This window comes from Spea bombifrons, chromosome 11, assembly GCF_027358695.1.
Source record: "Spea bombifrons isolate aSpeBom1 chromosome 11, aSpeBom1.2.pri, whole genome shotgun sequence".
Taxonomy (NCBI): domain Eukaryota; kingdom Metazoa; phylum Chordata; class Amphibia; order Anura; family Pelobatidae; genus Spea; species Spea bombifrons.
Genome location: NC_071097.1, coordinates 2,804,964 through 2,831,515, shown reverse-complemented (window position 1 = coordinate 2,831,515; position 26,552 = coordinate 2,804,964). Strand labels below are relative to the sequence as shown.

The 26,552-nt window shown below is 41.9% G+C and overlaps 4 protein-coding genes across 5 annotated transcripts in view; 3 read left to right on the top strand and 1 right to left on the bottom strand.

The window, feature by feature from the left end:
• LOC128468811 (uncharacterized) overlaps positions 1-19,130 on the top strand; it is a 41,482-nt gene extending 22,352 nt beyond the window's left edge. Inside the window, exons 5-7 of the mRNA XM_053450631.1 lie at positions 11,170-11,205; positions 11,442-11,522; positions 18,724-19,130. Of these exons, the coding sequence (XP_053306606.1) occupies positions 11,170-11,205; positions 11,442-11,522; positions 18,724-19,106 (500 nt within the window). The 3' untranslated portion in view covers positions 19,107-19,130. The remainder of the gene's footprint in view (positions 1-11,169; positions 11,206-11,441; positions 11,523-18,723) is intronic.
• Positions 219-4,181, bottom strand: LOC128469205 (N-myc protein-like). Its single transcript, XM_053451033.1, has 3 exons — positions 3,482-4,181; positions 1,612-2,183; positions 219-272 (listed from the first exon to the last, which is right to left on the bottom strand). Exons 1-3 carry the CDS (start codon positions 4,179-4,181, stop codon positions 219-221), a joined length of 1,326 nt encoding a protein of 441 aa, XP_053307008.1.
• LOC128468821 (pulmonary surfactant-associated protein D-like) lies at positions 16,876-22,042 on the top strand. 2 transcript variants are annotated; one of them, XM_053450641.1, is made up of 5 exons: positions 16,876-17,140; positions 17,250-17,348; positions 17,863-17,898; positions 21,139-21,219; positions 21,644-22,042. In XM_053450641.1, the coding sequence occupies exons 1-5, from the start codon at positions 16,939-16,941 to the stop codon at positions 22,024-22,026; spliced, it is 801 nt and encodes a 266-aa protein (XP_053306616.1). In that variant the 5' UTR covers positions 16,876-16,938; the 3' UTR covers positions 22,027-22,042. The 2 variants fall into 2 exon arrangements, with proteins under 2 accessions (XP_053306616.1, XP_053306617.1); XM_053450642.1 differs by lacking the exon at positions 21,139-21,219 and adding an exon at positions 18,224-18,304.
• A 1,136-nt stretch (positions 22,043-23,178) lies between these two features.
• LOC128468819 (pulmonary surfactant-associated protein D-like) lies at positions 23,179-25,454 on the top strand. The gene is made up of 5 exons (XM_053450640.1): positions 23,179-23,374; positions 23,484-23,582; positions 24,115-24,150; positions 24,808-24,888; positions 25,041-25,454. The coding sequence occupies exons 1-5, from the start codon at positions 23,194-23,196 to the stop codon at positions 25,421-25,423; spliced, it is 780 nt and encodes a 259-aa protein (XP_053306615.1). The 5' UTR covers positions 23,179-23,193; the 3' UTR covers positions 25,424-25,454.
• Positions 25,455-26,552: the final 1,098 nt, after the last annotated feature.

The window sequence follows — 26,552 nt, the reverse complement described above, 5'->3', positions numbered from 1 at the left end:
AGTGGCAAAAACAGAATATTTGGTGAGTTCTCATTGGCTAGACTGACAGCTGATGCCTACCCATACCTGGGAAGTTCTGGGCTCTGGCAACCCGGAGCCTTTCCATTGCGGGACGCGGCCAGGACTGCCCACCGACGTCTGTTTTATGGCTCTGGTATTGATATCCACCAGGGCCGAATATGCACACATTGTCCATATTCATTCTCGTTCTCTCTCTCTCACACACTCTTTGAATGCTCCTTCTCCTCTTCATCTTCTTGTTCTTCTCCCTTCTGTGAGACACAGAGGGGGAAGCGGTCGGCAGAGACATTTAGAGAGTGTGAGAATGAGCGTGTTAGAGAGTGAATGAGCCCCCGAAATTCAAACGCAAATTCCGAGCTTTTTACTTTGTTTTTGTTTGTGGGGGTCTTGCCTCATTTTCGGAATTTTGTACATAAAATTTGCAATTAGTACAAACCACCTGTACAGACCACCTGCGTAATATTGTGTAAGTCCCCTTCTTGCCACCAAAACAGTCCTGACTAGAGGCATGGACTTGGCGTTTGGCTAGCCTTGGAGGGGGAAGTTCAATTAGCTCCGAGGAGATGGAGAAGTTTAGGCCGTGATGATCTGACCATACTACTGGGTTTACGACCAAGTATTTTTTTTCAAGGTCAAAAGCAACTTGATTAACGAAAAAGACTCGTATTCTTTTGTCGCCATTATTTATTTTCATAAACATGAGGTATTTCGAAGTGCTTTAGTGCCGGAAAACGAATAAACAGAACACAAAACTCAACGATGCTCAAGTCCTATTCCCAGAAAAACACGGACAAATACGTTAACAAGGAGAAACAGACTAACAAAAAATAAGGCAAATATAATGCCAAAAAGTGCCAAAAGTACCCCAAACAAAATATTGTAAATATGAAATTTAGGTATGTATCAACCTCGTACTCACATATGCAGGTAAACAAAGAAATTAACAATATATTTTTATAGAAAACATTTTCAATAAGTAGTAAAATCCGAGATAAAAGGGGTAGTCCCGGCATAGTCCGAGATAAGTGTACAAAAAGGCAAGTGGATGAATGATATTTATCATTCATCAGCAATACAGTATAAGTACCCTAACTAGAAGAAGAAAAAAAAAGATCATGGATTGTATAAAATAAAAAAAGTCAGCAGCTCACAAGAAATGAAAAAAAATCTGAAAAACACACTTTAAAAATTACAAAAAATGGATACAGTAAATAATTTGGCAGGCTTAAAATTCATAACATAATCCAGTTGTTCCGAAAAAATATATATTATTATTTTCTACTGGATTGAAATTTTAACCAACGTTCAGAAACATCAAACATTCTTTTGTTGTATAAAGAATAATAAAAATGTCACCAGCTCAAAAATGCAAAAAAAAAAAAAACCTTAGTAAAAAAAACATTTTGAATGTCTATACGTAACATAATGCCAGTTGTTTTGAAAAAACAAAAAAATCAAAAAGTTGTGAACTGAATTGAAATTCAAAACGCTTTTGTAGTATTAAAAAAAAACAAAAAAATGTAAAAAAATAAAAAAAAAAGTGCCACGGAGCAGTGAGCGCTCTGGAGAGGAAAAAGCCGTCAATCAAACCTTTGCGTGCTCAATTTTCTTCAGCAGCTGTTGCTGTCTGAGTTGAAGTTTTTCCTTCTTTTGCAAGAGTTTCTCCTCGTTGGCCCGGAGGGAATAGACGTAATCGGTGGCTTTTTTAAGGATTACTATTTTAGCCGCTTTGTCTTTTTTGGCAAGTTCTGGTACGTGGTCCCTTAGCGCGAGCAGCCTGGATTTCAGATTGTTGCGGCGCAAGCGTTCTAGAATGTTGTGCTTCTGTTTTCTCTCGCTGTAATCCGAGTCATAGTCGAGTGGGCTTGAGCTTTCCGCCGCTTGCGGCACAATGCTCTTCGGCGCCTCGTTTCCCGGCTTTTTTGGGGGGCGGACCACCTCCTCTGTGCCCACCTTTGGAGAAGGAGCTGCGTAGTTGTGTTGTTGATGAGCAGGGGCGGGTGTCTTGAGAAGCAAATCGCTCTGTGTGGCCTTGCTCTTGACTCTCTTGCGTACGGTGATTGTGAATGATGTCATAGACTCGGAGGAAGTGGGTCTTTTCTCCACTGTTACGACATCAATCTCTTCCTCTTCGTCATCTCCGTCATTGTCTCCTTCATAATCTGAAACAAGAAATCCAAATGTTCTATTCAAAAGACATAAACTCATCGTCTGCATATAGGCTGATCTTACACTCCACCGATTTTAACTGGAATCCCACGATACCTCTCTCGAATGTCAATTGGGTGATAGTGGGCATCCTTGTCGTGTGCCATTAGTGATTGGGAACCAATCTGCGGCTGTCCTAGCTGAGAGAAAAGTATATAGAGCCATAATAGCGTCGTAGATATTTCCCTTCAGGCCGGATGTTGTATTGCGTAGATGTCCCCCGCCGGCCCCGCAAGACACCCGGGAGTCTGCTCCGGTAAGTCGGGGGGGGGGACAGAGGAGGACAGTGGTAGCATATCTCGGGGAGGAAGGACAGTCGTAGCATATCTCAGGGAGGGAGAACAGTCGTAGCATATCTCGGGGGGGGAGGACAGTGGCAGCATATCTTGGGGGGGGCAGAGTGGCAGCATGTTTTTTGGTGCTTTTTTAAAGAAAAAAACTTTTTCTTTAAAAAAGCACCAAACTTTTAGGGTGCGGCCTATATACGGGGGCGGCCTATATCCGAGCCAATACGGTATATAACAATAATAATAATAAAAAAAAATAGTGTAGACTGTATATTTTTGGGTATTTGTATTATAAAATTGGTTTTCAGCGAGGGACTGAGGTGTCTCGTGTGATAGGAGACGAGCAGGCGGAGCAGCGCAGACAGACAGGAAGGATAGTCTGCTATTTTAAAGAGGAAAATGTTTATTTAAGGTGTATACTATAATACTACATAATAATAATCTAGGAAAGTTGAGAAAAAACATGTCTATGTGGAACAGCAGCTTTAAAGCAGATAAAAAAGGCAGGCTAAATGATCTCTGGTATTGCAATGGTTAACTACACCTTTTTTTTTTTCTTTGGTGCCCTGTATGTAACCTCCGTCCCTGATTATTTTCTGAGAGGGTTGTCAACACTCCTAATAAAACCTGGGAAGCTTGCCAAAAGCTGATTACACCCTGAAATGTAACAGCTGCTAATAAACTGCTGGCAAGGTTCCCAGAAAATTGTGAGAGGGAGGGGGGAGGGAGTACTTGGCTACAGTGGACAAATTAATACAATAATTAAAAGATTTTTTTCATTCTTTTTTCCTTCGTTCCCTCTTCGTTTTCAGAAATCCTTAAAAATTCACCAATTAGGCAAAATTTGTTAAAATTAAAGTTGGTAAAAAAAAGTTAAACACAATTATCTACAAATAAGGTCGGGAAGACATTCCACGGTCCAATCCTGGAGAAGGAGGCAAAAAAAAAAGTTGATGTATAGTTACCTGATTCACTGTGGGTGTCCCATCCAGAGCTGGAGCTGGTCGCGCAGGAATGACTGTTGCCCCTGCTCGGGGCAGCAGAAGGGGCAGATGAAGAAGGGGCCACAATGCAGAAGGCACCAGCTTGGACACCACTGCAATTGCTGAGTGGGAATGGAAAAACCGCTGCCGGGTCGACACATTGAGTGGCAGGGTTGCTCAAATCCTCCCCTCGCCCTGTGATGCCGCTGGCAGGAAGGGTCCCCGGCTGGTAGGTGTCGGTGGCTTTTACGGTTCTGCCCCACTTCTCACTTACTGCCCTCTCCAGCTTTTCCTTTGTTGAGAAACCGCTCCACATACAGTCATGGATGATGATGGACTTCAGGTTGAGACCTGCGTTTTGCATCAAGCCCCAGTCAGGTCCCCCCGAAAGGTCAGACTCCGGGGGCAACAGAAGCAGCTCAGATGCCCAGTCTGAGGAATCCCCGTCAGCAGACAACCCATCATCCAGAAAAGGCAACTGTCCAGGGGATGGGGAGTCATTCTGCAGCTCAGCTTGACTGGGCGAGACAGGAGAGGGAAGTAACTCAAACTTCTTCCACATGTCCTCCCCTGGGGGAGCAGAGTCGGGGCCGCACAAATAAAAATCATCCTCATCCGGGTAAAAAAAAGGCTGCAAGCAGTCAAACTCCAGATCCGGGTTCTTACTCAAAACATCAGACATTTTCCAGCTCCTTTGCTCTTTAACACTTCTTGTCCCCCCCAAAAAGGTCAAACCCTACCTGGAATTTAAAAAAAAAAAAGAGACACAAGTGAGAATTCTAAATTCTTTATAAAATAAAAGCTTCTTTACGGTAGTTTCTAGACTTAATAACAAAATCCTACAGTCGGAAATGCCAACGATCAGCGGAGACCTGTGCCTTGCGGTTGGAGTTAGGGGTAGTGTCGGGATCCTGTTAGTGGATAGTGAAAGCGTTAGGTACGGTTAGATGTAAGGTTATGTTACACTTATGTGTTAGTGGTAGGGATGATTAGATTAGGTCGCCGGCTATTGATGGGGGGGACATTACTGATCAGTGACCCAATTTTTTTTTTACATTTGTTCAAAAATGTTTTTTAACTTAATTGTGTAAAATAAAAAAAAGTGTAAAAATGTTTTTTAAAAAAAATGTTAAAAGCCAAAATTAATAGTGTAAAATGAAAAAAATATTTAAAAAAATCTGTAAACCACAGACATTGAGCATTAAGACAGGTCAATAATCAGCGACCTAAGGTGTCACCGCTCTGCGATCAGATAAAAAAAGGGGAAAAAAATAATGTAATACTGTAAAAAATACAAACGAATATTTTTATTGATAATGCATGTGTTTTTATTATTTTTTTAAACTTTTTTTGACCCCTCTCTCTCTATGACAGCTGTCACTGATGGAAGGGGGAGGGGATATCACTGTTCAGAGAAGCAGCACATTTCTGATTGGCTCTGCTTGACAGCAACTGACCTGAAAGCAGCTTTGGCTGTGAAAGATGTTTTTTATATATATATATTTATTTTTTTTTACTATATCAGCGCTGTCGCTCCAGAGGAGCAGAGCATTGAGACACACTCTGTCCCGACAGGCCTCCACGAGAGCGATCGCGCAGCGTTAACCCATTCAATGCCGCAAACCGCGGCACTGAAGGGTTTAACGCTGCCCGATCGCTCTCACGGAGCGATCATTAAGCCTGGGTGGGGGGGGATGTCAGGGCTTCGGCCCACACTGAAGCCCCGTCCCTGAAGCTGCCCGCGGAAAAAGCGCCGCTAGCGCATGTTATACGCGGAGCTGGCACTCTAGGGGTTAATGACCGTGGATAGGGAGGCGGAGTCTTACCTCTGCGCGGGCTGTCGCTCTGGTCCGCTTTAGACGCTGCACCCTGGCACTACATGCCCTGGCTGCTGCATACTGTCAGTGAGTGCACGCTCCCAAACCCTGCCCACTGTCAGTGAGTGTACCCTCCGAAACCCCGCCACTATCAGTGAGTGCACGCTCCTAAACCAAGGCCCACTGTTAGTGAGTGCAAACTCCTAAACTGCACCAGCTGTCAATGAGTGCTTCGTCCTAAACTCCACTTACTATTAGTGACTGCATCCTCCTAAGCTCGGCCCACTGTCAGTGAGTGCCCCGCCCACCGTCAGTGAGTGCCCCGCCCACCGGCGCGGAATTTCTTTGAAGCTGTCGGATATTATTAATCACAAGAAGAAAAGACACACCCAGGGGGAGGGGAGAGGCGGGATGGGGGTGCGGTTACAGCGAGAAAAGACAAGAATCAATTTAACCCCGCCTCCTCCTCTGCCATTATCCCTGCCCACCCGCTTCCATAATAAGCACGGGCGGTGACATTTCTTTCGCGCCAAAATCTCAGCCCCTCCCTCCCTTGTAAGCAGTGGTGGCGGGGTAGCGGTTTCCGGGGGTTTGAGGGCAATTATACAGGGGTTGTTATGAGGGGGTATTGCCTGTGTGGGCTGTGAACCGGGCATATTCATACATGGGGTAGGTTATACATTAACAGTAACATATATATATATATAACGTATACATATTGTATATATATGTGCATGTGTATATATATATATATATATATTGTATATATATATATATATATATATATATATTGTGTATATATATATATATATATATGTGTGTGTTTGTATATGTATTGTGTATATATTGTATATATGTATTGTATATATATTGTATATATGTATTGTATATATATATATGTATGTGTGTGTATATGTATTGGGTATATGTATTGTATATATGTGCATGTGTGTATATGTACTGTATATATGTTGTTTCTGTTAGTTAAATTGTTAGGTTATATACTACATGTTATGTTCTCTCTACCCTTTGTACAGCGCTACGAAATTGTGTATGTGAATGAGTGTATGCATTATATGTGCGTGTTTATTATATACGTGCGTGTAAATGTGCTATATGTGTATATTTATTATGTACGTGCGTGTAAATGTATTATATGTGTGTATATTTATATACGTGCACGAAAATGTATTATATGTGTGTATATGAGTGCGTGCGTGTATTATATGTGTGTGTATATTATAAATGTGGGTGTAAATGTATTATATGTGTATCTGAGTGCGTGTGTATGATATGTGTGTATATTTATTATATATGTGCGCGGAGAGAGTATTTCAGAGTATTTCAGATGCTGGTATTTTAACCTTTTCCATGCACAAATTCGACCACCAGCCTTTGCCAGAGTTTGTGGTAGCAATTCTTTCTTTTTGTTTTTCACACAAAAGCAGTAGGACGTACTATTACGTCACTGGTCACCAAGGGCTTTGAACATGCAACCACATCTCCAGTTGCCTGTGTATATTTAACCCCTTAAAGACACAGTATTTACACTTAAGGAAGTGAATGGCAGTTGCATTTCCTATGTATATATATATAATATAATGTATATATATATATATTGAACCATAAAAAGCCCTTACATGGAGGCAAATGTGGTTGGTTTGCAATACACGCACGGCAGCTGTTGGTCGACGGGGCAGATGCCAGCCACACAGTCCTTCTTACCTTTCTAGCCACCGCAAATCTAATGAGAACCCAGGAATGTGTGTGTCAAATTATATAAACACGGGCAGTTTGGTCCCCAGCAAGTACCGGTAATTTAGATTTTGTTTTCCTTCAAATCGTCAGCCGATGTGCCAACAAATACGGTCCACCTAAAAAGCCCAACTGCCGGCAGGTCTGTTTTCATTCGCTGCTGCAATACGGTTTTCATGCGACCGCCGTAATCACGTGTTCTATTTTGTGGCACCCTTTCTCACTGCGGAATTAATCGCCGCCCCAAATAAAGCCGCCACCATTAATTGGATGGGGCAAATCTTACGTTTGGGGACAATTTGTGCTACATTGGTTCAGAAGGACTTGAAGGGTTGGCATTGCCGAAACCAGGGAGTAGATCTGCTTCCGAGGTACGGCACTTAGGACAAGTGCCTCTCTGGTGGCATCTATAATATTGTCAGTGGGGTAATAAAAGGACTATTGTTGGCCACTCAGTAGTCTTTTTACAGTTTGGTGGAGATCTTAAGAACTTGTACAATAGTTTGGTGCAACGTGGTGTCTCCTGGTCTGTCGAGATGAAGCTGGCGTTATCCCAATCTAACCCATCAAAGCGTCTGACGTACGCCACTTTCCGGCTGGAACGCCAACCACGCGGGCTGCTTTATTCCGGAGCTGATCTCCCGTTTGTTGAATGGCCGGTGGGCGTTGTTGAGATTTATCCAGGAAATGTCCCACCATAGAGAATCCCAAGACACGCCAGGAGGTGAGGGAGACGAGAAGCGTCGCCCTCCCGGGAAGTGGCAGGAATATAGAGTATTGCCAGTTACATTTCGTAGAGTCGTGTGGCTTCCCATGCCTTGATTGGGGACATGGGGAGAGTGTCATGTTTCACCTCCTCTGCGTGTTTCGTGTAAGGCGTGTGTAATAAGCGTGTGGGTATAAACTGACTCCCTAAATGTGTGTTATTTGTCAACCAGCCGATTTCATGGCAGAGAAGAGAGGCACGGTTCTTATTCTTGAGAAGAGGGAGATTGAAGCCCAGATCACGCTTTGGTGTTGGCAAAATATGGCATCCATTTTTTAAAAAGAAAATTCCCTGTTGTATGAATTTCGTGAAGTGAGAATGTAGCAATTCATCGTCTTCTCTTTGTTAAAGTGTTTATTAATAAAAACATATAACTACTTAAGTAATAAGTCTTTGATAATGGAAATTACTATGAAATTATTAGTACCTTTAAATATTGGGGGAGGGGGAGCAAGCTTAAAAATGTGAGCTCAGTTTTAACTGTATTGTAAGTAACACTTGGTATGGTCCTTTTCAACGTGGTTGGAGAAGACTCTTTCTTCTCCTGGTTTACTTTTTCTTCAGATGGCTTTGACCTGTAGGTGATGAGACGCCAATGCTTTCATCAGTGGCATCTTTTGATGTTTTATCCGATTTGATTAGAAAAGAACTTAAGCCATATGGAACAAGAGAACTGTCTCTGTGATGCAAAAGAACATTTAATTGACTAGTGAAAGATTGCTCACGGTTGGCGCATGAAAATGGTTTCTACCCTGTGTGAATCCTCTGATGAATCACAAGATGAGAGCGTTGGGTGAAAGATTTCCCACACTCGGAACACGAGAATGGTTTCTCTCCTGTGTGAATCAGCTCGTGTCTATCAAGGTGTCCTTGGTTGGCAAAACAAGCAAATGGTTTCTCTCCTGTGTGAATCAGCTCGTGTCTATCAAGGTCTCCTTGGTTAGTAAAACAAGCAAATGGTTTCTCTCCTGTGTGAATCAGCTCGTGTCTATCAAGGTCTCCTTGGTTAGTAAAACAAGCAAATGGTTTCTCTCCTGTGTGAATCAGCTCGTGTCTATCAAGGTCTCCTTGGTTTGTAAAACATTTCATACAAACAGAACAAGCAAATGGTTTCTCTCTCGCGTGGTTCCTCTGATGTGTAAGAAAACTCAACGTTCTGTTAAAACATTCAGAGCATGTGAACAGATCCTTTTCCGTGTGAATCCTACAATGTCTGACGAGACTTGATTTGGGGGTCAAGCTTTTCCCGCATTCAGAACACGGCAGATCCTTTTCTTTGTAAACCTTATGATGTTTAACTAAATTTGATTTACTAGCAAAACATTTCTCACATTCAGAACATTGATACATCTCCTCTGAGGTCTTTCGACCGCTACTTATTAATGGGTTCCTTTCTGTCATTGAGCTTTTCCTTTGCTGGTGGCGGTTTTATAGAACAGTGAAGGGTCCGGGTAGCACAAAACTTAAATAATTGGTGGCCTTGGACCCGTCATGTTTGCAGCAGTTGTTGAACATAGACTGTTTGTTTTAGAACTGAAAACACCAAGTGGGTGGCTTGTGTGTTTAACTACCTAATTCTGGAAAAACAAAAACTGTTACGTGTTTCTGTTCATAGTGTTCTATTTCACACCACGGCCTATATAGCAGAATTTATTGGATGACCCAATAGAAATCCTACCCTTGACTTGGAGATGCAGCAAAGCTCTTAAGGATTCTTTTGTCCTGACCCATTTAGAAAGAACTTTGACGTTCTGTGACTTTTTTTTAATTTTTTTTTACACAGACTTGTATTTCACAATGTATTCTATAGAATGCAAAAGGTCATTAAACTGACCGTTATCGATCGGATTAAAGTTCATCGTGCTTTTTCCTGGAAATCGACATTTTCTCCTATAAAAAGAGACGTTGCTCGTTTGCTGCGTTCTTAGCGAGGTTAGTACATTAAACTGTTTGTAGAGACGGCCGTCGGCTCCAGCGAGGACTCGGTGGATAGATTGGGAAATGATTTTATTTATCTCCGGGATGAAGATGGGAGATGTGATTCGGCGTTTACAGATTAATGTCATCGTCGTGGTGGCCGTACTCTCGGCGTTCTCCCAGGCTCTGCCAGAAACGCCGGCCACGTGCTCCGTGATACAGGGGCTTCCAGGTCTCAACGGCAGAGACGGGAGGGATGGAGTTCATGGCCACAAAGGAGACCCAGGTGAGAAGTGTTTGTGTGTTTTTGTGTAGTCATACTAAGTCATTGTGTTTGTGTGTTTTGGAATAGAAATTACATAATTATACAGCTTAATTAGATATACTAAATAAATACAAGGGAAGGATGGTTTATATGTAGTTTTTCTGTAGGATCTCCTGGTCAGCCTGGAAGTCCGGGCATGAGAGGTGCCGCTGGACCCCCTGGGAAAACCGGACCAAAAGGGGATCAAGGAGGTAACGGGATTGCAGGTAACTGTATCCCTCTGAATATTTGTATAGAGCTTCATAATGTACATATTCTGAGATGGGTCTACACAAAGAAGCCATCTTCTGGCCAAATTCCCTTTTCCCCAGCTCAGTTTGAGTTCTCCAGGCAGTGGAACAACATCTAGCCGTGCCCATTCCACCAACGTCTCCACCAACCTAAGGCTATCTGGGACTAGCCTCATCTCAGACATAGCTAGCCATACATCAACACATGACTAGCCCTTACTGTTAGAAAAATGCTTATGTTATCATAAATATTATTGCTGACAAAGACAGTAGAAAATGTCTAGTCTATGATATATCACGAGTTGCGCCAACATATCTACTAAGAGGCGTAACCTGCTTAAAAAGTAACCAATCAGAATGATGCATGCAATTAGAAGCAGATAAGAAGTATAAGAAGTTATATAAACCATGTAATCCAAATACGTAATTAGACAACGCTTCGACTTTTGTGTGTTGTGTGCCTTGTCTCGATTATGCGCATAATCTATTAAAGGAGATAACTTTTTCTGAGGAGAATTCGACCATTAATTCAACCAACACTTACCATTCACAAAGCCATTCTCCTCAGATGAGAGAGAGAGCTCCAGGTAGCCTAGCCTGGGACCTTCTCAAGTACAGGTCTTTTTCATAGGCTTTCGCATTATAAAAATCCACACCAGTCGGTTTATTTTATTGAATACTGCTACTAAAAATAATCAGTGATATTAAATGGGATAATAATTATCTACTTTTTATTTATAACCCAGACTCTGGATGAATAGAAAAAGCTCGCTGAAGACTACCTAGAATATGAGAAGCCGGTTTTGTTTGTCTACTTGTTTTTATTTTTTTGTAATCGAATATATACTTTTATTTTATAGGTTTGAATGGGTCAAAAGGAGATAAAGGAGACACAGGTACGTTGTTATTTACCAATAAGTTAAATTATCGAAACCCGTTGATATTTTCAAGTCTATGGAAAGGTTTGGCCTTGTTTGTGATGGGAAACACACAAATTTATTTAATCAGATTTGTCTATCTTGTAAAACTGTCTTTTTCAGTGCCATGGAGACCTTGAGATTTCCCACTGACATGGATTAGCTCTCAAGTAATTATTTCTTCTTTTGATGCCAAATTTACCCGTTTATTGCAGATGCAAGAACAGCAGAGATGATTTCAACTTTAGAAGACAAGATAGCTCTTTTAGAAAAAAACATCAATTTAATAAAGCGATGTAAGTTCGGGGACTGGGGGGGGGGGCTCTATGAAGTTTTCAGCTCACTTTATGTATAAAGTGCAGGAGGCGACGTCTTAACTTCCCATTCTCTGGACCTGATCGCTCCCGCTCATTAAGTTATCTCTCTTCTGTTAAGTTGCTGATTATTCTTCATTGGTTGAGGCAGCCTTTGTAAGGGTGGGAGAGGAGGAGAAGGGAGAGAACGTCAGGACACAAAACCGATTGCGTAATCTTACGCAGTAAAATGAAAACTCTCCAAAACACAATTTTAATAAATAATTTTAGTTCTGTTAAAATTCCCCTTCAAACTTTTTCCTAATTCATTCCCCATCAGCAAATTTGCCCAGAGAGAAGATTGTATCAAAAGTTGCTACGTTACAAATGGGGAAAAAATCTCTAAATCTCTTTTTTTTTTCTTCTTTTAATTTTAGCGGTCCGGTATTTTTTAAAAGGCGTGAAAATATCTGGGGACAAAGTTTATGTCCCTATTGATTTAACAGCAGAATATTTCGGGGCTCAACTCGCTTGTGCAAGGGAAGGTGGAACTTTACCCACGCCGACCAACAGCGCTGAAGACGCCGCGATCCATGAGGTTGCAAGGGAATTAAACGTTTCTTTTTTTCTAGGGATAAATGATAGGCAAGAGGAGGGCGTATTTAGGTACCTAGATGGGAAAAAAATCAACTATAGTAATTGGCGTCAAAATGAACCCAATGGAAAAAAGGATGAAAACTGTGTAGAAATAGGACCTACTCATAATGGCTGGAATGATAAGGGTTGTGCTATAATTCGCAGAGTTGTGTGTGAATTCTGAAAAAATATTGGCTATATTGAGCAACTGTAAAAACACTAATGTGCGCCATTTTGACCTATGGTGAACTTCTGCCAAAATGGCGGCACTTTCGATGATGCTGCTTGGAGACAGGGGTGCCAGCATTTTGGCAGAACTTAACCTTAGAGCAAAATGGCGGCGCTTGCTATGATGTCATCTTCCTTAACCCTCCAGTTCGGGGAGAAGATGTCAGTGAAAGCACCTCATTCTTGGCTGGCGTTCACCTTAGGGCAAAATGGCAGTGGGAAAAATCTGAGGTAAACAAATCACATTTTCTGCTGTTATCACCGATCAACTGAAATGTAGCATTAGGAGAGAGTGACCAATAAGGCACATTCGGTAATACACCTTAACTAGGGGTAGCCAATCAGTACACAAGGAAAGCAACCAATTGGAATCAGAGCGGACCAAGATAACAGGGGGCAATTCTTATTGGACAGGGATATAGAACCAGTGACCGGCCAAAATGGTGTCTACTTTTGAACCTCTCAACCAGGGCATAGTTACTTGGGGTACACTGGGACATACAGGGGGAGAGAATGTAGGGACACTGGGCACATTTACCCAATGGGGCTACGGTTACAACGGTATAACACAACAGGGTCCTGTTATGTGGGTCGTTAAAGAAAAAGTGGACAATATTTTAGAGGGATAAGTTTTTTTTTCCATTTTTAAGAGACCATAAATAGAATGTATTTTCTGCACGACAAGGTGATTTGTTTCAGACCCGATTAAACGATTTGTTGAGCCAAAGCAAATAGGCATTTTTTTTCCCGCCAAAATCTGAATGACCTGGAGCTTTACCCGATTTGTATGTGGCTTTTCATGCATCAAGATAGAGATAGCAACCAGTAACTTAAGGTCCCATCACAACAGACTTTGGGCTGTGAGGGAGGCTGGTAGAGGTCATACCCATGACTAACATGGATGCTTGTGTTAAGTAACTCCCCACATCTTTTGTGTTTTACTCTGAACCCACAGGAATTGGTCATTTTCGACCCCATAGAGTACTGTGGCCTCAGTAAAAAAAATACTAGGACCTAGTATGGAGTCCTAAAGCTGTCAGTCTGTTATAAAAAGTACAGAAAGTAGGTCAGACAGCTAAAAATCTAATGGTTAAATCACAATGCAGGCAATCTATAAGCCTCGGTTCTGGCAGTCTACTGTAGACAACCGATTTAATGAACTGATGAGCCCTTCTCAAGCGATGATTGCACTTACATTTATTAAGATCAAATATAATACATTTTAAATCATTCCAAAAATTCTCATCTTGTGTGAATAAAAAATTGTGCTGTAACTCCAGTTCATCTGGTGGCCATGTTCCAGAGTTCATCATTTCAGTGTTGTAGAGGAGCGGCAGGGTCTTGCCCACCATATGTATGGAGAAAACTACTGATACCCTTATTGTAAGCACTTAAACATGAAATAGAAAAGGGGAGACCCCCCTTCCAGACAGGAGATCTTTCTTATCCTTGACCATTACAAAAGGATGTAAAAGGCTACCTGGTGACGAGAAGCGAGGCTGTCAAGGTACCAAGAATCGGGACGAAAGCGGAAATACCAGTTAACACATTAAGCCAGTGAAGCCAAAACAGAATCCAAAAATATAAACGTAGAACTAGCCGAGGGCAGGAGCTTGAAAACGTAGTCGCACCCGCTGAGGTCTGAAATGGAGAGGACTCTTGTTCGGGAACAGGCAAGGATCAAGAGTCAAGAAACAGGAATGTCAGCCAGGCCAGGTAATACCCACAAATCTGTAGTCAAAAATCAGGATTGCGCTAATCAGGTCTGAAAGTCACCTATTCCTTTTTCATATAGTAAAACAGGTTCAATTGGTTCAATCTCCCTCACTCGTTACGAAGGCTCAGGAGCCCTATCATGCTGATCATGACCCTAGTTTCCAACTAAAAGAAAAAGGGCTTCAGATGGAGGCACTGCTGAGATGAATTGGGATTTTATGGATTTAAGCATGAGATATGTCGTGACAGGAGCTCCCCAAGTCTACCAGAGATTAATGGAGAAGGTGCTGGAGGAAAGGAACCCTGCAGGTGTTTGGTGTACCTGGATGATCTGATTATTTTTGGAAAGTCCCCAGAAGAGCATGAAAAACCACTGGTACAAGTACTACATCATCTAAGGGCTGAAGCTATCTTTGGATAACTGTACATTTGCTTAGAGCTCTGTAGCCACGTTTCATAAACCCAGCCACGATAGAAGTGGTTGTAAGCCGGCTCCAAACCATAACAACTGATCAGCTGAGCTCCTTCTCTGGGTACTACCAGTGGTTTGTAAAACGTTATTCCAAAGTATCCTGAAGTCTCCATGAAATTTAAAAGGTGGAAACCAGAAAGGAAGAAAGAAGACCTCTTGGTTCAAAGGATCCCATTGGAGAGAAGTGGACACCTCATCGGGTGAACAGAACACGACAATGTAAACACGTTAATGTTTGGTCCGATTGATCTGGAAAGCACTTTGGAATATTGAGCAAGAATACATTTTTTATGATTCAAAATAAATTTCCCACAGTAGGCGCATAAAAATGATTTCTCTGATGAATCGCAAGATGAGAGCGTTTGGTGATAGATTTCCCACACTCGGAACACGAGAATGGTTTCTCTCCTGTGTGAATCAGCTCGTGTCTATCAAGGTCTCCTTGGTTAGCAAAACAAGCAAATGGTTTCTCTCCTGTGTGAATCAGCTCGTGTCTATCAAGGTCTCCTTGGTTAGTAAAACAAGCAAATGGTTTCTCTCCTGTGTGAATCAGCTCGTGTCTATCAAGGTCTCCTTGGTTAGCAAAACAAGCAAATGGTTTCTCTCCTGTGTGAATCAGCTCGTGTCTATCAAGGTCTCCTTGGTTAGTAAAACAAGCAAATGGTTTCTCTCCTGTGTGAATCAGCTCGTGTCTATCAAGGTCTCCTTGGTTAGTAAAACAAGCAAATGGTTTCTCTCCTGTGTGAATCAGCTCGTGTCTATCAAGGTCTCCTTGGTTAGTAAAACAAGCAAATGGTTTCTCTCCTGTGTGAATCAGCTCGTGTCTATCAAGGTATCCTTGGTTAGTAAAACAAGCAAATGGTTTCTCTCCTGTGTGAATCAGCTCGTGTCTATCAAGGTCTCCTTGGTTAGTAAAACAAGCAAATGGTTTCTCTCCTGTGTGAATCAGCTCGTGTCTATCAAGGTCTCCTTGGTTAGTAAAACAAGCAAATGGTTTCTCTCCTGTGTGAATCAGCTCGTGTCTATCAAGGTCTCCTTGGTTAGTAAAACAAGCAAATGGTTTCTCTCCTGTGTGAATCAGCTCGTGTCTATCAAGGCCTCCTTGGTTAGCAAAACAAGCAAATGGTTTCTCTCCTGTGTGAATCAGCTCGTGTCTATCAAGGTCTCCTTGGTTAGTAAAACATTTCATACAAACAGAACAAGCAAATGGTTTCTCTCTCGCGTGGTTCCTCTGATGTGTAAGAAAACTTGACGTTCTGTTAAAACATTCAGAGCACTAAACAGATCCTTTTCTGTGTGAATCCTACAATGTCTGACGAGACTTGATTTGGGGGCCAAGTTTTTCCCGGATTCAGAACACGTCAGATCCTTTTCTTTGTAAACCTTACGATGTTTAACTAAATTTAAGTTACTAGCAAAACATTTCTCACACCCAGAACATTGAAACATCTCCTCTGTGATCTGAGGTCTATCGACTGTTGTGTCGGAAAGCTACTTATTATGTGATCCCTCCTGTCATTGATCTTTTCCTTTGGGGGACTTGTATGTGTAAAATGTTTGAAACAACTACTTTTATGTTATTGGAGATTATAAGCTTTATAACCAATCTCTGTATATTCGGTATGAATATTTCACTTTTTTCCATGAACAGGGCGCTCTTTCCATCTGGGTATGGTCTGTAGATGCACAAATACTGGCATTTAACTTCTTCTCCTTCTCCTTTGATGGAAACATATAGCCGTAGCACCTGTTCTGTAACCTAAACAATGGAACCCTTTGCCTTGGTGATGAAGGTTTTATAGAATAGTGAAGGGACCTTAAATAATTGGGGACCTTGGACCCGTCATGTTTGCAGCAGTTGTTGAACATAGACTGTTTGTTTTGGAACTGAGAACACCTAGTGGGTGGCCTGTGTGTTTAATTACCCAATTCTGGAAAAAAACAAGAACCGCTACATGTTTCTGTCCATAGTGTTCTATTTCACACCACGGCCTACATGGTCGCATTTCATGGATGACCCAATAGGAATCGAATCCTTGACTTGGAGATGCAGCAAAGCTCTTAAGGATTCTGTTGTCTCGACCCACTTAGAAAGAATTTAGAAGTCAAATTCTGTGTAAAAAAATCCCAGAAAAAGGTAAAGTCACAGAACGTCAATTTCACAATGTATTCTACAAAACACAAAAGGTCATTAAACTGACCGTTATCGATCGGATAAAGTTCATCGCGTTTCTTCCTGGAAATCGACATTTTCTCCTATAAAAAGAGACGTTGCTCGTTTGCTGCGTTCTTAACCAGGTTAGTACATTAAACTGTTTGTAGATACGGCCGTCGGCTCCAGCGAGGACTCAGTGGATAGATTGGGAAATGATTTTATTTATCTCCGGGATGAAGATGGGAGACGTGATTCGCCGTTTACAGATTAATGTCATCGTCGTGGTGGCCGTACTCTCGGCGTTCTCCCAGGCTCTGCCAGAAACGCCGGCCACGTGCTCCGTGATACAGGGGCTTCCGGGTCTTAACGGCAGAGATGGGAGGGATGGAGTTCATGGCCACAAAGGAGACCCAGGTGAGAAGTGTTTGTGTGTTTTGGAATATAAATTACATAAGTATACAGCTTAATTAGATATACTAAATAAATACAAGGGAAGGATGGTTTATATGTAGTTTTTCTGTAGGATCTCCTGGCCAGCCTGGAAGTCCGGGCATGAGAGGTGCCGCTGGACCCCCTGGGAAAACCGGACCAAAAGGGGATCAAGGAAGTAACGGGGTGGCAGGTAACTGTATCCCTCTGAATATTTGTATAGAGCTTCATAATGTACATATTCTGAGATGGATCTACACAAAGAAGCCATCTCCTGGCCAAATTCCCTTTTCCCAGCTCAGTTTGAGTTCTCCGGTGGAGCAACATCTAGCCGTGCCCATTCCAGCAACGTCTCCACCAACCTAAGGCCATCTGGGACTAGCCTCATCTCAGACATAGCTAGCCATACATCAACACATGACTAGCCCTTACCATTCACAAAGCCATTCTCCTCAGATGAGAGAGAGAGCTCCAGGTAGCCTAGCCTGGGACCTTCTCAGGTATGGGTGTTCCTCATAGGCTTTCGCATTATAAAATCCCCACCAGTCATTTTATTTTATTGAATACTGCTACTAAAAAATGTGATACTAATTATAACTCAGGCTCTGGCTGAGGAAACAGAGGTCACTGAAGACTACCTAGGATACGGAAATTCTTTTGTTTTGTCTATTTGTTTTTGTATTCGTATATATACTTTTATTTTATAGGTTTGAAGGGGTCTAAGGGAGATAAAGGAGACACAGGTACGTCTTATTCATCAATAAGTTCAATTTTCCAACCCATTGATAATTTCAGGTCTATGAAAAGTTTGGCAATGTTTGTGATGACAAAAAAGACAAGGATTTGTTTGGATTTTCTTGCTTGAATGCAAGTTTCATGGTGAATGGGGAGATTCTCATGGTCTCAATCACAATCTCAGGGTCACAGGGTGAACATCATGGTATAAAACATCTCTTGACTGTATAATAATAAGAAAAGAATGTTGACTATTCTATAGATTCTTTCTGATCTATATATTATATTTTTTTCTTCTTTTTTGCTTTTTTCAATTTCATCTGTTTATTGCAGATGCAAGAACAGCAGAAAAAGTTTCATCCTTAGAGGAAAAAATTGCAATTTTAGAAAAACATATTGGTTTCCTGAAGCGATGTAAGTTCTCTGATTCATAAATGAAGTTCGGGGAATGGGGGGGGGGATCTAGGAAGTTTTCAGCTAACTTTATGTATAAAGTGCAGGAGCCGACGTCTTATCTTCCCATTCTCTGGACCTGATCGCTCCCGCTCATTAAGTTATCTCTCCTCCGTTAAGTTGCTGATTATTCTTCATTGGTTGAGGCAGCCTTTGTAAGGGCGGGACAGGAGGAGAAGGGAGAGAACGTCAGGACACAAAACCGATTGCATAATCTTACACAGCTTCTGGGACGTTGACATTAAAATGAAATCTCCATAGCACAGATAAATTTGGTAATTTTAATAAACAATTTAAACTTTTTCCTAATTAATTCCTTATCGGAAAATTTGCCCAGAGGGAAGATTGTATCTCTTTTTTTTGTTTCCTTTTAGTTCTAGTGCTCCAGTATTCTCTAAAAGGCGCGAAAGTATCTGGGGACAAAGTTTATGTCCCTATAGATTTAACAGCAGATTATTCCGGGGCTCAAGCCGCTTGTGAAAGAGAAGGTGGAACTTTACCCACGCCGACCAACAGCGCTGAGGACGCCGCGATCCATGAGGTTGCAAAGGAATTAAAAATTTATGTGTTTCTAGGGATAAACGATAGGAAAGAGGAGGGCGTATTTATGTACCTAGATGGGAAAAAAATCAACTATAGTAACTGGCGTCAAAATGAACCCAATGGAAAAAAGGCTGAAAACTGTGTAGAAATACCACCCCATGTTACTGGATGGATTGACAGGGCTTGTGATATAAAGCGCAGAGTTGTTTGTGAATTCTAGAAATAAAATCTGTATTTTTTACCCTACACTGGTGGTGAGTACGGATGCTGTCATATTCCTCCCAGAGACGTAGCGTAAAAAGGTTAACTTTCTAACCTCGATGACCAACATCGACATAATGGCGGCGTAGAAGCTGTACGATGGGCTTTGGAAGAGAATACGGAAGAAGATGGCGCGATGGTACTAAATGATATATTTTGTTTTGAGTTTGTTTTCCTGTGGGGTTGTGAACCGGACGATTTACCGGCCATGTCTGATAGCTGCGTGCATCCATCTACGTTCTGACCTTGGCTGATGTTTGATGACCCACTTTGCCCCGGTGTGATAGTCTGATGAGCTGGATGGTGTGACGGTGGCACTGAGGGGACACCAGATGTTTATTGGATAGAGAGGGTAATCGGTGAATCACAGATCATTGAAACATCTGTAAACAGTTACTTTTTTTTTGTGGTTGGGCATTATTAGCTTTATAACCGATCTCTGTAGATTCTGTATAAATATTTCTCCTTTTCCCATGAACCTGATGTCTTCTCAGTACGACGAGACTCTCTTTCCATCTGGGTATGGTCTCTAGATGCACAAACGCTAGCAGTCAACTTCTTCTCCTTCTTCTTTGATGGAAACATATAGCCATAGCACCTGTTCTGTAACTTAAACGATGGAACCCTTTGGTTTGCTGGTGGCGGTTTTATAGAATAGTAAAGGGTCCGGGTAGCACAAAACTTAAATAATTGGTGACCTTGGACCCGTCATGTTTGCAGCAGTTGTTGAACATAGACTGTTTGTTTTGGAACTGAGAACACCTAGTGGGTGGCCTGTGTGTTTAATTACCCAATTCTGGAAAAAAACAAGAACCGCTACATGTTTCTGTCCATAGTGTTCTATTTCACACCACGGCCTACATGGTCGCATTTCATGGATGACCCAATAGGAATCGAACCCTTGACTTGGAGATGCAGCAAAGCTCTTAAGGATTCTGTTGTCTCGACCCATTTAGAAAGAATTAAGAAGTCAAATTCTGTGTAAAAAAATCCCAGAAAAAGGTAAAGTCACAGAACGTCAATTTCACAATGTGTTCTACAGAATACAAAAGGTCATTAAACTGACCGTTATCGATCGGATAAAGTTCATCGCGTTTCTTCCTGGAAATCGACATTTTCTCCTATAAAAAGAGACGTTGCTCGTTTACTTTGCTGCGTTCTTAACGAGGTTAGTACATTAAACTGTTTGTAGATACGGCCGTCGGCTCCAGCGAGGACTCGGTGGATAGATTGGGAAATGATTTTATTTATCTCCGGGATGAAGATGGGAGACGTGATTCGGCGTTTACAGATTAATGTCATCGTCGTGGTGGCCGTACTCTCGGCGTTCTGCCAGGCTCTGCCAGAAACACCGGCCACGTGCTCCGTGATACAGGGGCTTCCAGGTCTTAACGGCAGAGACGGGAGGGATGGACTTCATGGCCACAAAGGAGACCCAGGTGAGACGTGTTTGTGTGTTTTGGAATATAAATTACATAATTATACAGCTTAATTAGATATACTAAATAAATACAAGGGAAGGATGGTTTATATGTAGTTTTTCTGTAGGATCTCCTGGCCAGCCTGGAAGTCCGGGCATGAGAGGTGCCGCTGGACCCCCTGGGAAAACCGGACCAAAAGGGGATCAAGGAAGTAACGGGATGGCAGGTAACTCTGAATATTTGTATAGAGCTTTTCTGTGCCCTGGAGACCTGACATTGGCATGGGAACTGTAAGGATTAAAAGTTTTTATCCTGATCTCGGGATCCCAGGGTGAAGATTCTGAGGGTATCTTACCTCAATCTCCGTGTGTCAGGGTGAATGAGCAGAACATCAGGGTATCAAACTCATTTCTTGACATAATAATAATAATAATAAAAACAACAAAAAAATGTCCTTTGTTTGTGTTTTCGGTCTAGAAAATGCACCCAGGTACGTTTGACTATCCTGTATATTCTTTTGGATCTGTATATAATTTCTTTTTTTGCCAAATTTACCCGTTTTTTTTGCAGATGTAAGAACAGCAGAGATGGTTTCAACTTTAGGAGACAAGATAGCTCTTTTAGAAAAAAACATCCGTTTCCTAAAGCGATGTAAGTTCTCTGATTCATAAATCCAGTTCGGGGAGTACGGGAGGGGGGAACGCTAGGAAGTTTTCAGCTAACTTTATGTATAAAGTGCAGGAGCCGACGTCTTAACTTCCCGTTCTCTGGACCTGATCGCTCCCGCTCGTTAAGTTATCTCTCCTCCGTTAAGTTGCTGATTATTCTTCATTGGTTGAGGCAGCCTTTGTAAGGGTGGGAGAGGAGGAGAAGGGAGAGAACGTCAGGACACAAAACCGATTGCGTAATCTTACGCAGCTTCTGGGACGTTGACATTAAAATGAAATCTCCATAGCACAGATAAATTTGGTAATTTTAATAAACAATTGAAACTTTTTCCTAATTAATTCCTTATCAGAAAATTTGCCCAGAGGGAAGATTGTATCTTTTTTTTTTTTTTTCCTTTTAGTTTTAGTGCTCCAGTATTCTCTAAAAGGCGTGAAAATATCTGGGGACAAAGTTTATGTCCCTATAAACTTAACAGCAGATTATTCCGGGGCTCAAGCCGCTTGTGAAAGAGAAGGTGGAACTTTACCCACGCCGACCAACGGCGCTGAGGACGCCACGATCCATGAGGTTGCAAAGGAATTACAAATTCATCTGTTTCTAGGGATAAACGATAGGAAAGAGGAGGGCGTATTTATGTCCCTAGATGGGAAAAAAATCACTTATAGTAACTGGCGTCAAAATGAACCCAATGGAAATACGGCTGAAAACTGTGCAGAAATGGCATATTATATTACTGGCTGGAACGACAGGGCTTGTCATATAGCGTGGAGGGTTGTTTGTGAATTCTAAAAATAAAATCTGTGTTTTTGGACGCTATGCGTGTCATAAGTACGGATGTTGCCATATTGCTCCCGGAAACGTAACATCAAAAAAGGGGTTAAGAACTCACCTCTGTTGCCTGCTCCTGACTCCTCAGACGTGCAAGTTGGCCCGAATCCAGGCCTGTCTCGCGTGGCGCCGTCACATGACCGTGCCACGTGCGAGCCAATGATATGAATGATTCTCCAAGGGACGGTGCAACCTCGTTTTCGTGGTGGGCCAATTATTGAAGCCCTGGTCTGGCACTTAGTTTCTGTCTACGATTTGAACGCTGGTTTTGCGGTCCAGTTCTGCTGGACCGGCTTGTCCTTCACCTGGAGGTTGGATCCGGATATACCGGCTACCGCTATCGTCCTTCTCATACTCGCCTACAGTCCAAACTCGGCTCCCGGGTTCCGGTATATCCTATGCTGAGAGTGACAGAAGGTTCCGTTTTACTGATCGATAAAATGGAGCTATAGTACTAAAGGCTATATTTTGTTGCAGTTTTTTTACCTTTTTGATTGAGAACTGGACTATACAAAAATAGATGAGCACATAACCGAAAAATCATAAAAAGGCATAAAGATTCAGATTCCCCCCCGGGCTGCTGCTACAATATTCATGATAAACAAACAAAACAAAAGCAAGGATTCAGCGCATGCTGATTTTTCATTTTTGTGTGTTTAATTACCCAATTCTGGAAAAAAAACAAGAACCGCTACATGTTTCTGTTCATAGTGTTTTATTTCACACCACGGCCTACATGGTCGCATTTCATGGATGACCCAATAGGAATCGAACCCTTGACTTGGAGATCCATCAAAGCTCTTAAGGATTCTGTTGTCTCGACCCATTTAGAAAGAATTTAGAAGTCAAATTCTGTGTAAAAAAATCCCAGAAAAAGGTAAAGTCACAGAACGTCAATTTCACAATGTATTCTACAGAACACAAAAGGTCATTAAACTGACCGTTATCGATCGGATAAAGTTCATCGCGTTTCTTCCTGGAAATCGACATTTTCTCCTATAAAAAGAGACGTTGCTCGTTTGCTGCGTTCTTAACCAGGTTAGTACATTAAACTGTTTGTAGATACGGCCGTCGGCTCCAGCGAGGACTCGGTGGATAGATTGGGAAATGATTTCATTTATCTCCAGGATGAAGATGGGAGACGTGATTCGGCGTTTACAGATTAATGTCATCGTCGTGGTGGCCGTACTCTCAGCGTTCTCCCAGGCTCTGCCAGAAACGCCGGCCACGTGCTCCGTGATACAGGGGCTTCCAGGTCTTAACGGCAGAGACGGAAGGGATGGAGTTCATGGCCACAAAGGAGACCCAGGTGAGACGTGTTTGTGTGTTTTGGAATATAAATTACATAATTATACAGCTTAATTAGATATACTAAATAAATACAAGGGAAGGATGGTTTATATGTAGTTTTTCTGTAGGATCTCCTGGTCAGCCTGGAAGTCCGGGCATGAGAGGTGCCGCTGGACCCCCTGGGAAAACCGGACCAAAAGGGGAGCAAGGAGGTAACGGGATTGCAGGTAAGGGCAGACTGGTATGGACAGTTTTAAGGACAGTTTCACGTTAATAATTAGAATATAGTATAATAAAAATATATGACCTGTACTTGGTTATCACAGTAGCGGCTTCTTCTGGGACGGCCATCGGACGTACCCTGGTTGTTGCCTACTATGCTCTTGGTTAGGATGACTAGGCGTCCCGGTTTCATGGGACTGTCCCTTGATTCAGACTATTTGTCCTTAAAATCTTGCCCAAAGACTTAAATTAAAGGTAAATTATATTTCATATCATCTCCTTTTTTTTCTAAATACCATTAAAGTATTTCCATTAATGGAAACTCTGTGTGTTTGACCCGGAGTCTCGGCGTGAAGCTCTGCTTCCTTGGGTATTCGATCATTTCCGTTTCTCCAAGCAGAGGAGTGTCGTTTAGCCACGCCCACTCTACCTAATCCCCCTCCTACTCCCCACCCACTTAAGGTGGTCTGGGGCTAGCCCCACCCACTCTATTGCTAGATCTGGTTTTCTAATTTCACACACGCTTTTATTTTTTAGGTCTGAAAGGGTCAAAAGGAGATAAAGGAGACACAGGTACATCTCTTACATATTCAATTTCGGAGCTCATGGGTGATTTCTGGATATCCCTACTTGAACGCGAATGAACCAATCAGATTGATGCATTTTATAAAACCGGTCCCGTTCTCGTCCGCCTAGCGTTTGGGAGCGTTGACAGCGCCATAGACGACGGGTCGGGCCAGCTGTTTGCATTTGGGGCATTGATCTGGGTCATTTGCCTGTTTTATAGCTTTGTGTCGGAGGAATGCATGAGGCATGGAGGATTCTGTAGAACATCTCCCTGTATAAAGAGGACGGGGTAGCCCCAATGCCTTTTATACTTTGTCCGAAGTCTCGGGGTCCTCGGTGAAAAGTGTGGGTTCCCGCCGTCACACAATCCGAGTTCCTTTATATTGTGCTCTCATTTTATGATATCTAATGATTCCATTCACCCGCTTTAACATTCATTCACCGTTTCTTCATCAGAAGCCATGGTTTTCATAGGGACCGTGATTAATACTGATGGTTAATCAATGTTTCAGAAATACATTTCCACCATTCTGGAAAACAATCCTGGTGTCCTCTTTTCCTCTCTTTTTTTTTGGGGGGGGGGGGCTGGTATTGGAATTTATATATTTTCCCTTATTCTTAATTCTTTTCATTCATTACTTATGTACCTGTTTTTTTACACAGATGTAAAGACAGCAGAAAAAGTATCCACCTTAGAAGGAAAAGTCGCTCTTTTAGAAAAAACTTTCCGTTTCCTAAGGCGATGTAAGTTTTTCGATTATAAATCCACTTTGTGTATCCTCCACAAATTCCACTTTGAATGCTTCCTAATTCATGTTTCATCAACAAATTTGCCCCGATAGAAGATGGGTGATGAAGAAGTCTGATGTTGATTCATTTTTTCCTTTTCATTTTAGCGGTCCAGTATTCTCTAAAAGGCGCAAAAGTATCTGGGGACAAAGTTTATGTCCCTATAGATTTAACAGCAGATTATTCCGGGGCTCAAGCCGCTTGTGAAAGAGAGGGTGGAACTTTACCCACGCCGACCAACAGCGCTGAGGATGCCGTGATCCATGAGATTACAAAGGAATTAAACATTTTTTTGTTTCTAGGGATAAACGATAGGAAAGAGGAGGGCGTATTTATGTACCTAGATGGGAAAAAAATCCATTATAGTAATTGGCGTCCAAATGAACCCAATGGAAATACGGCTGAAAACTGTGCAGAAATAAGACCTCACACTAGCGGCTGGAATGACAGGGATTGTAATGCAAAGCACAGAGTAGTGTGTGAATTCTGAAAAAACGAAATAAAATCTGTACATTTATCTTGTATATCGATTATACACACGCATACAATATGTATAAAAATATATGATTTATAACTGCAATTAGACTCCTATAACGCCCAGGCAGTCTGTTTATGCTGGAATCTGAGTGATTCCAGTATGTGATGGCTGCCTGGGCATGATAGTAGTCAGTGTGATTGAATGACACCATGTATATGAATTGTGGGGATAGGCTTGTGGGATAGGATGACACTCCTATCATGCCCAGGGTCCCGCATGTACTGGTTGCCGTACTAGCAACTAACATCAATCACACTCATATTATGCTCAGTGTGATTGATGTTAGTTGCTAGTACGGCAGCCAGTACATGCTGGAACCTGGGCTTGATGGGAGTGTGATCCTCTCCCAGAAGCAATCTAGAGCTTCCAATAAAGGTTTATGCTCATGAACACAACACTCCTATCATGCCCAGAGTCCAGCATGTACTGGTTGTCTGGGCATGGCAGGAGTGTGATTGCTAACAGTAACTGCCAACATCAATCACACTCATCCTGGAACCTGGGCATGATACAAGTGTAATTTCTGCTAGCTTTTGCTACTGTGGCTACATGATAGGAGTGTCATTGCTATATTAACTATATATGATTACTAACAGCAATCACACTCCTATCATGCCCAGGCAGCCTGTACATGCTGGAATCTAGGTATGCCTGGGCATGATAGGAGTGTGATTGCTGTTAGTAATCATATTTAATATATATATATAGTATTCACACTCCTATCATGCACAAGCGGCCAATACATGCACAATAAACGCAAATGCGCCAGTGGCACTTGGACACATCTGATGGTGGCTACGTAACGTAATTTGGGTCCATGCATCTCATATCCATTAATATTATTTCTTTAGGCTACTGCATAATACCCACCTATATACCAGGTACCAGTTGTATCAGTAAGTAAACAGAAGGCAATTTGATACCGTTTTAGTAATTGATATTTTTTTGCATATATCCGCTCTTTACATTTTATCAATACCAGACTCCAAAAGTTACAATTTTTGGCCAATTACGTGCAGTTGCTTTTATTTAATTATGTGATTGGTAATAATAACTTAAAAAAAAGGTACAAAAAATAATA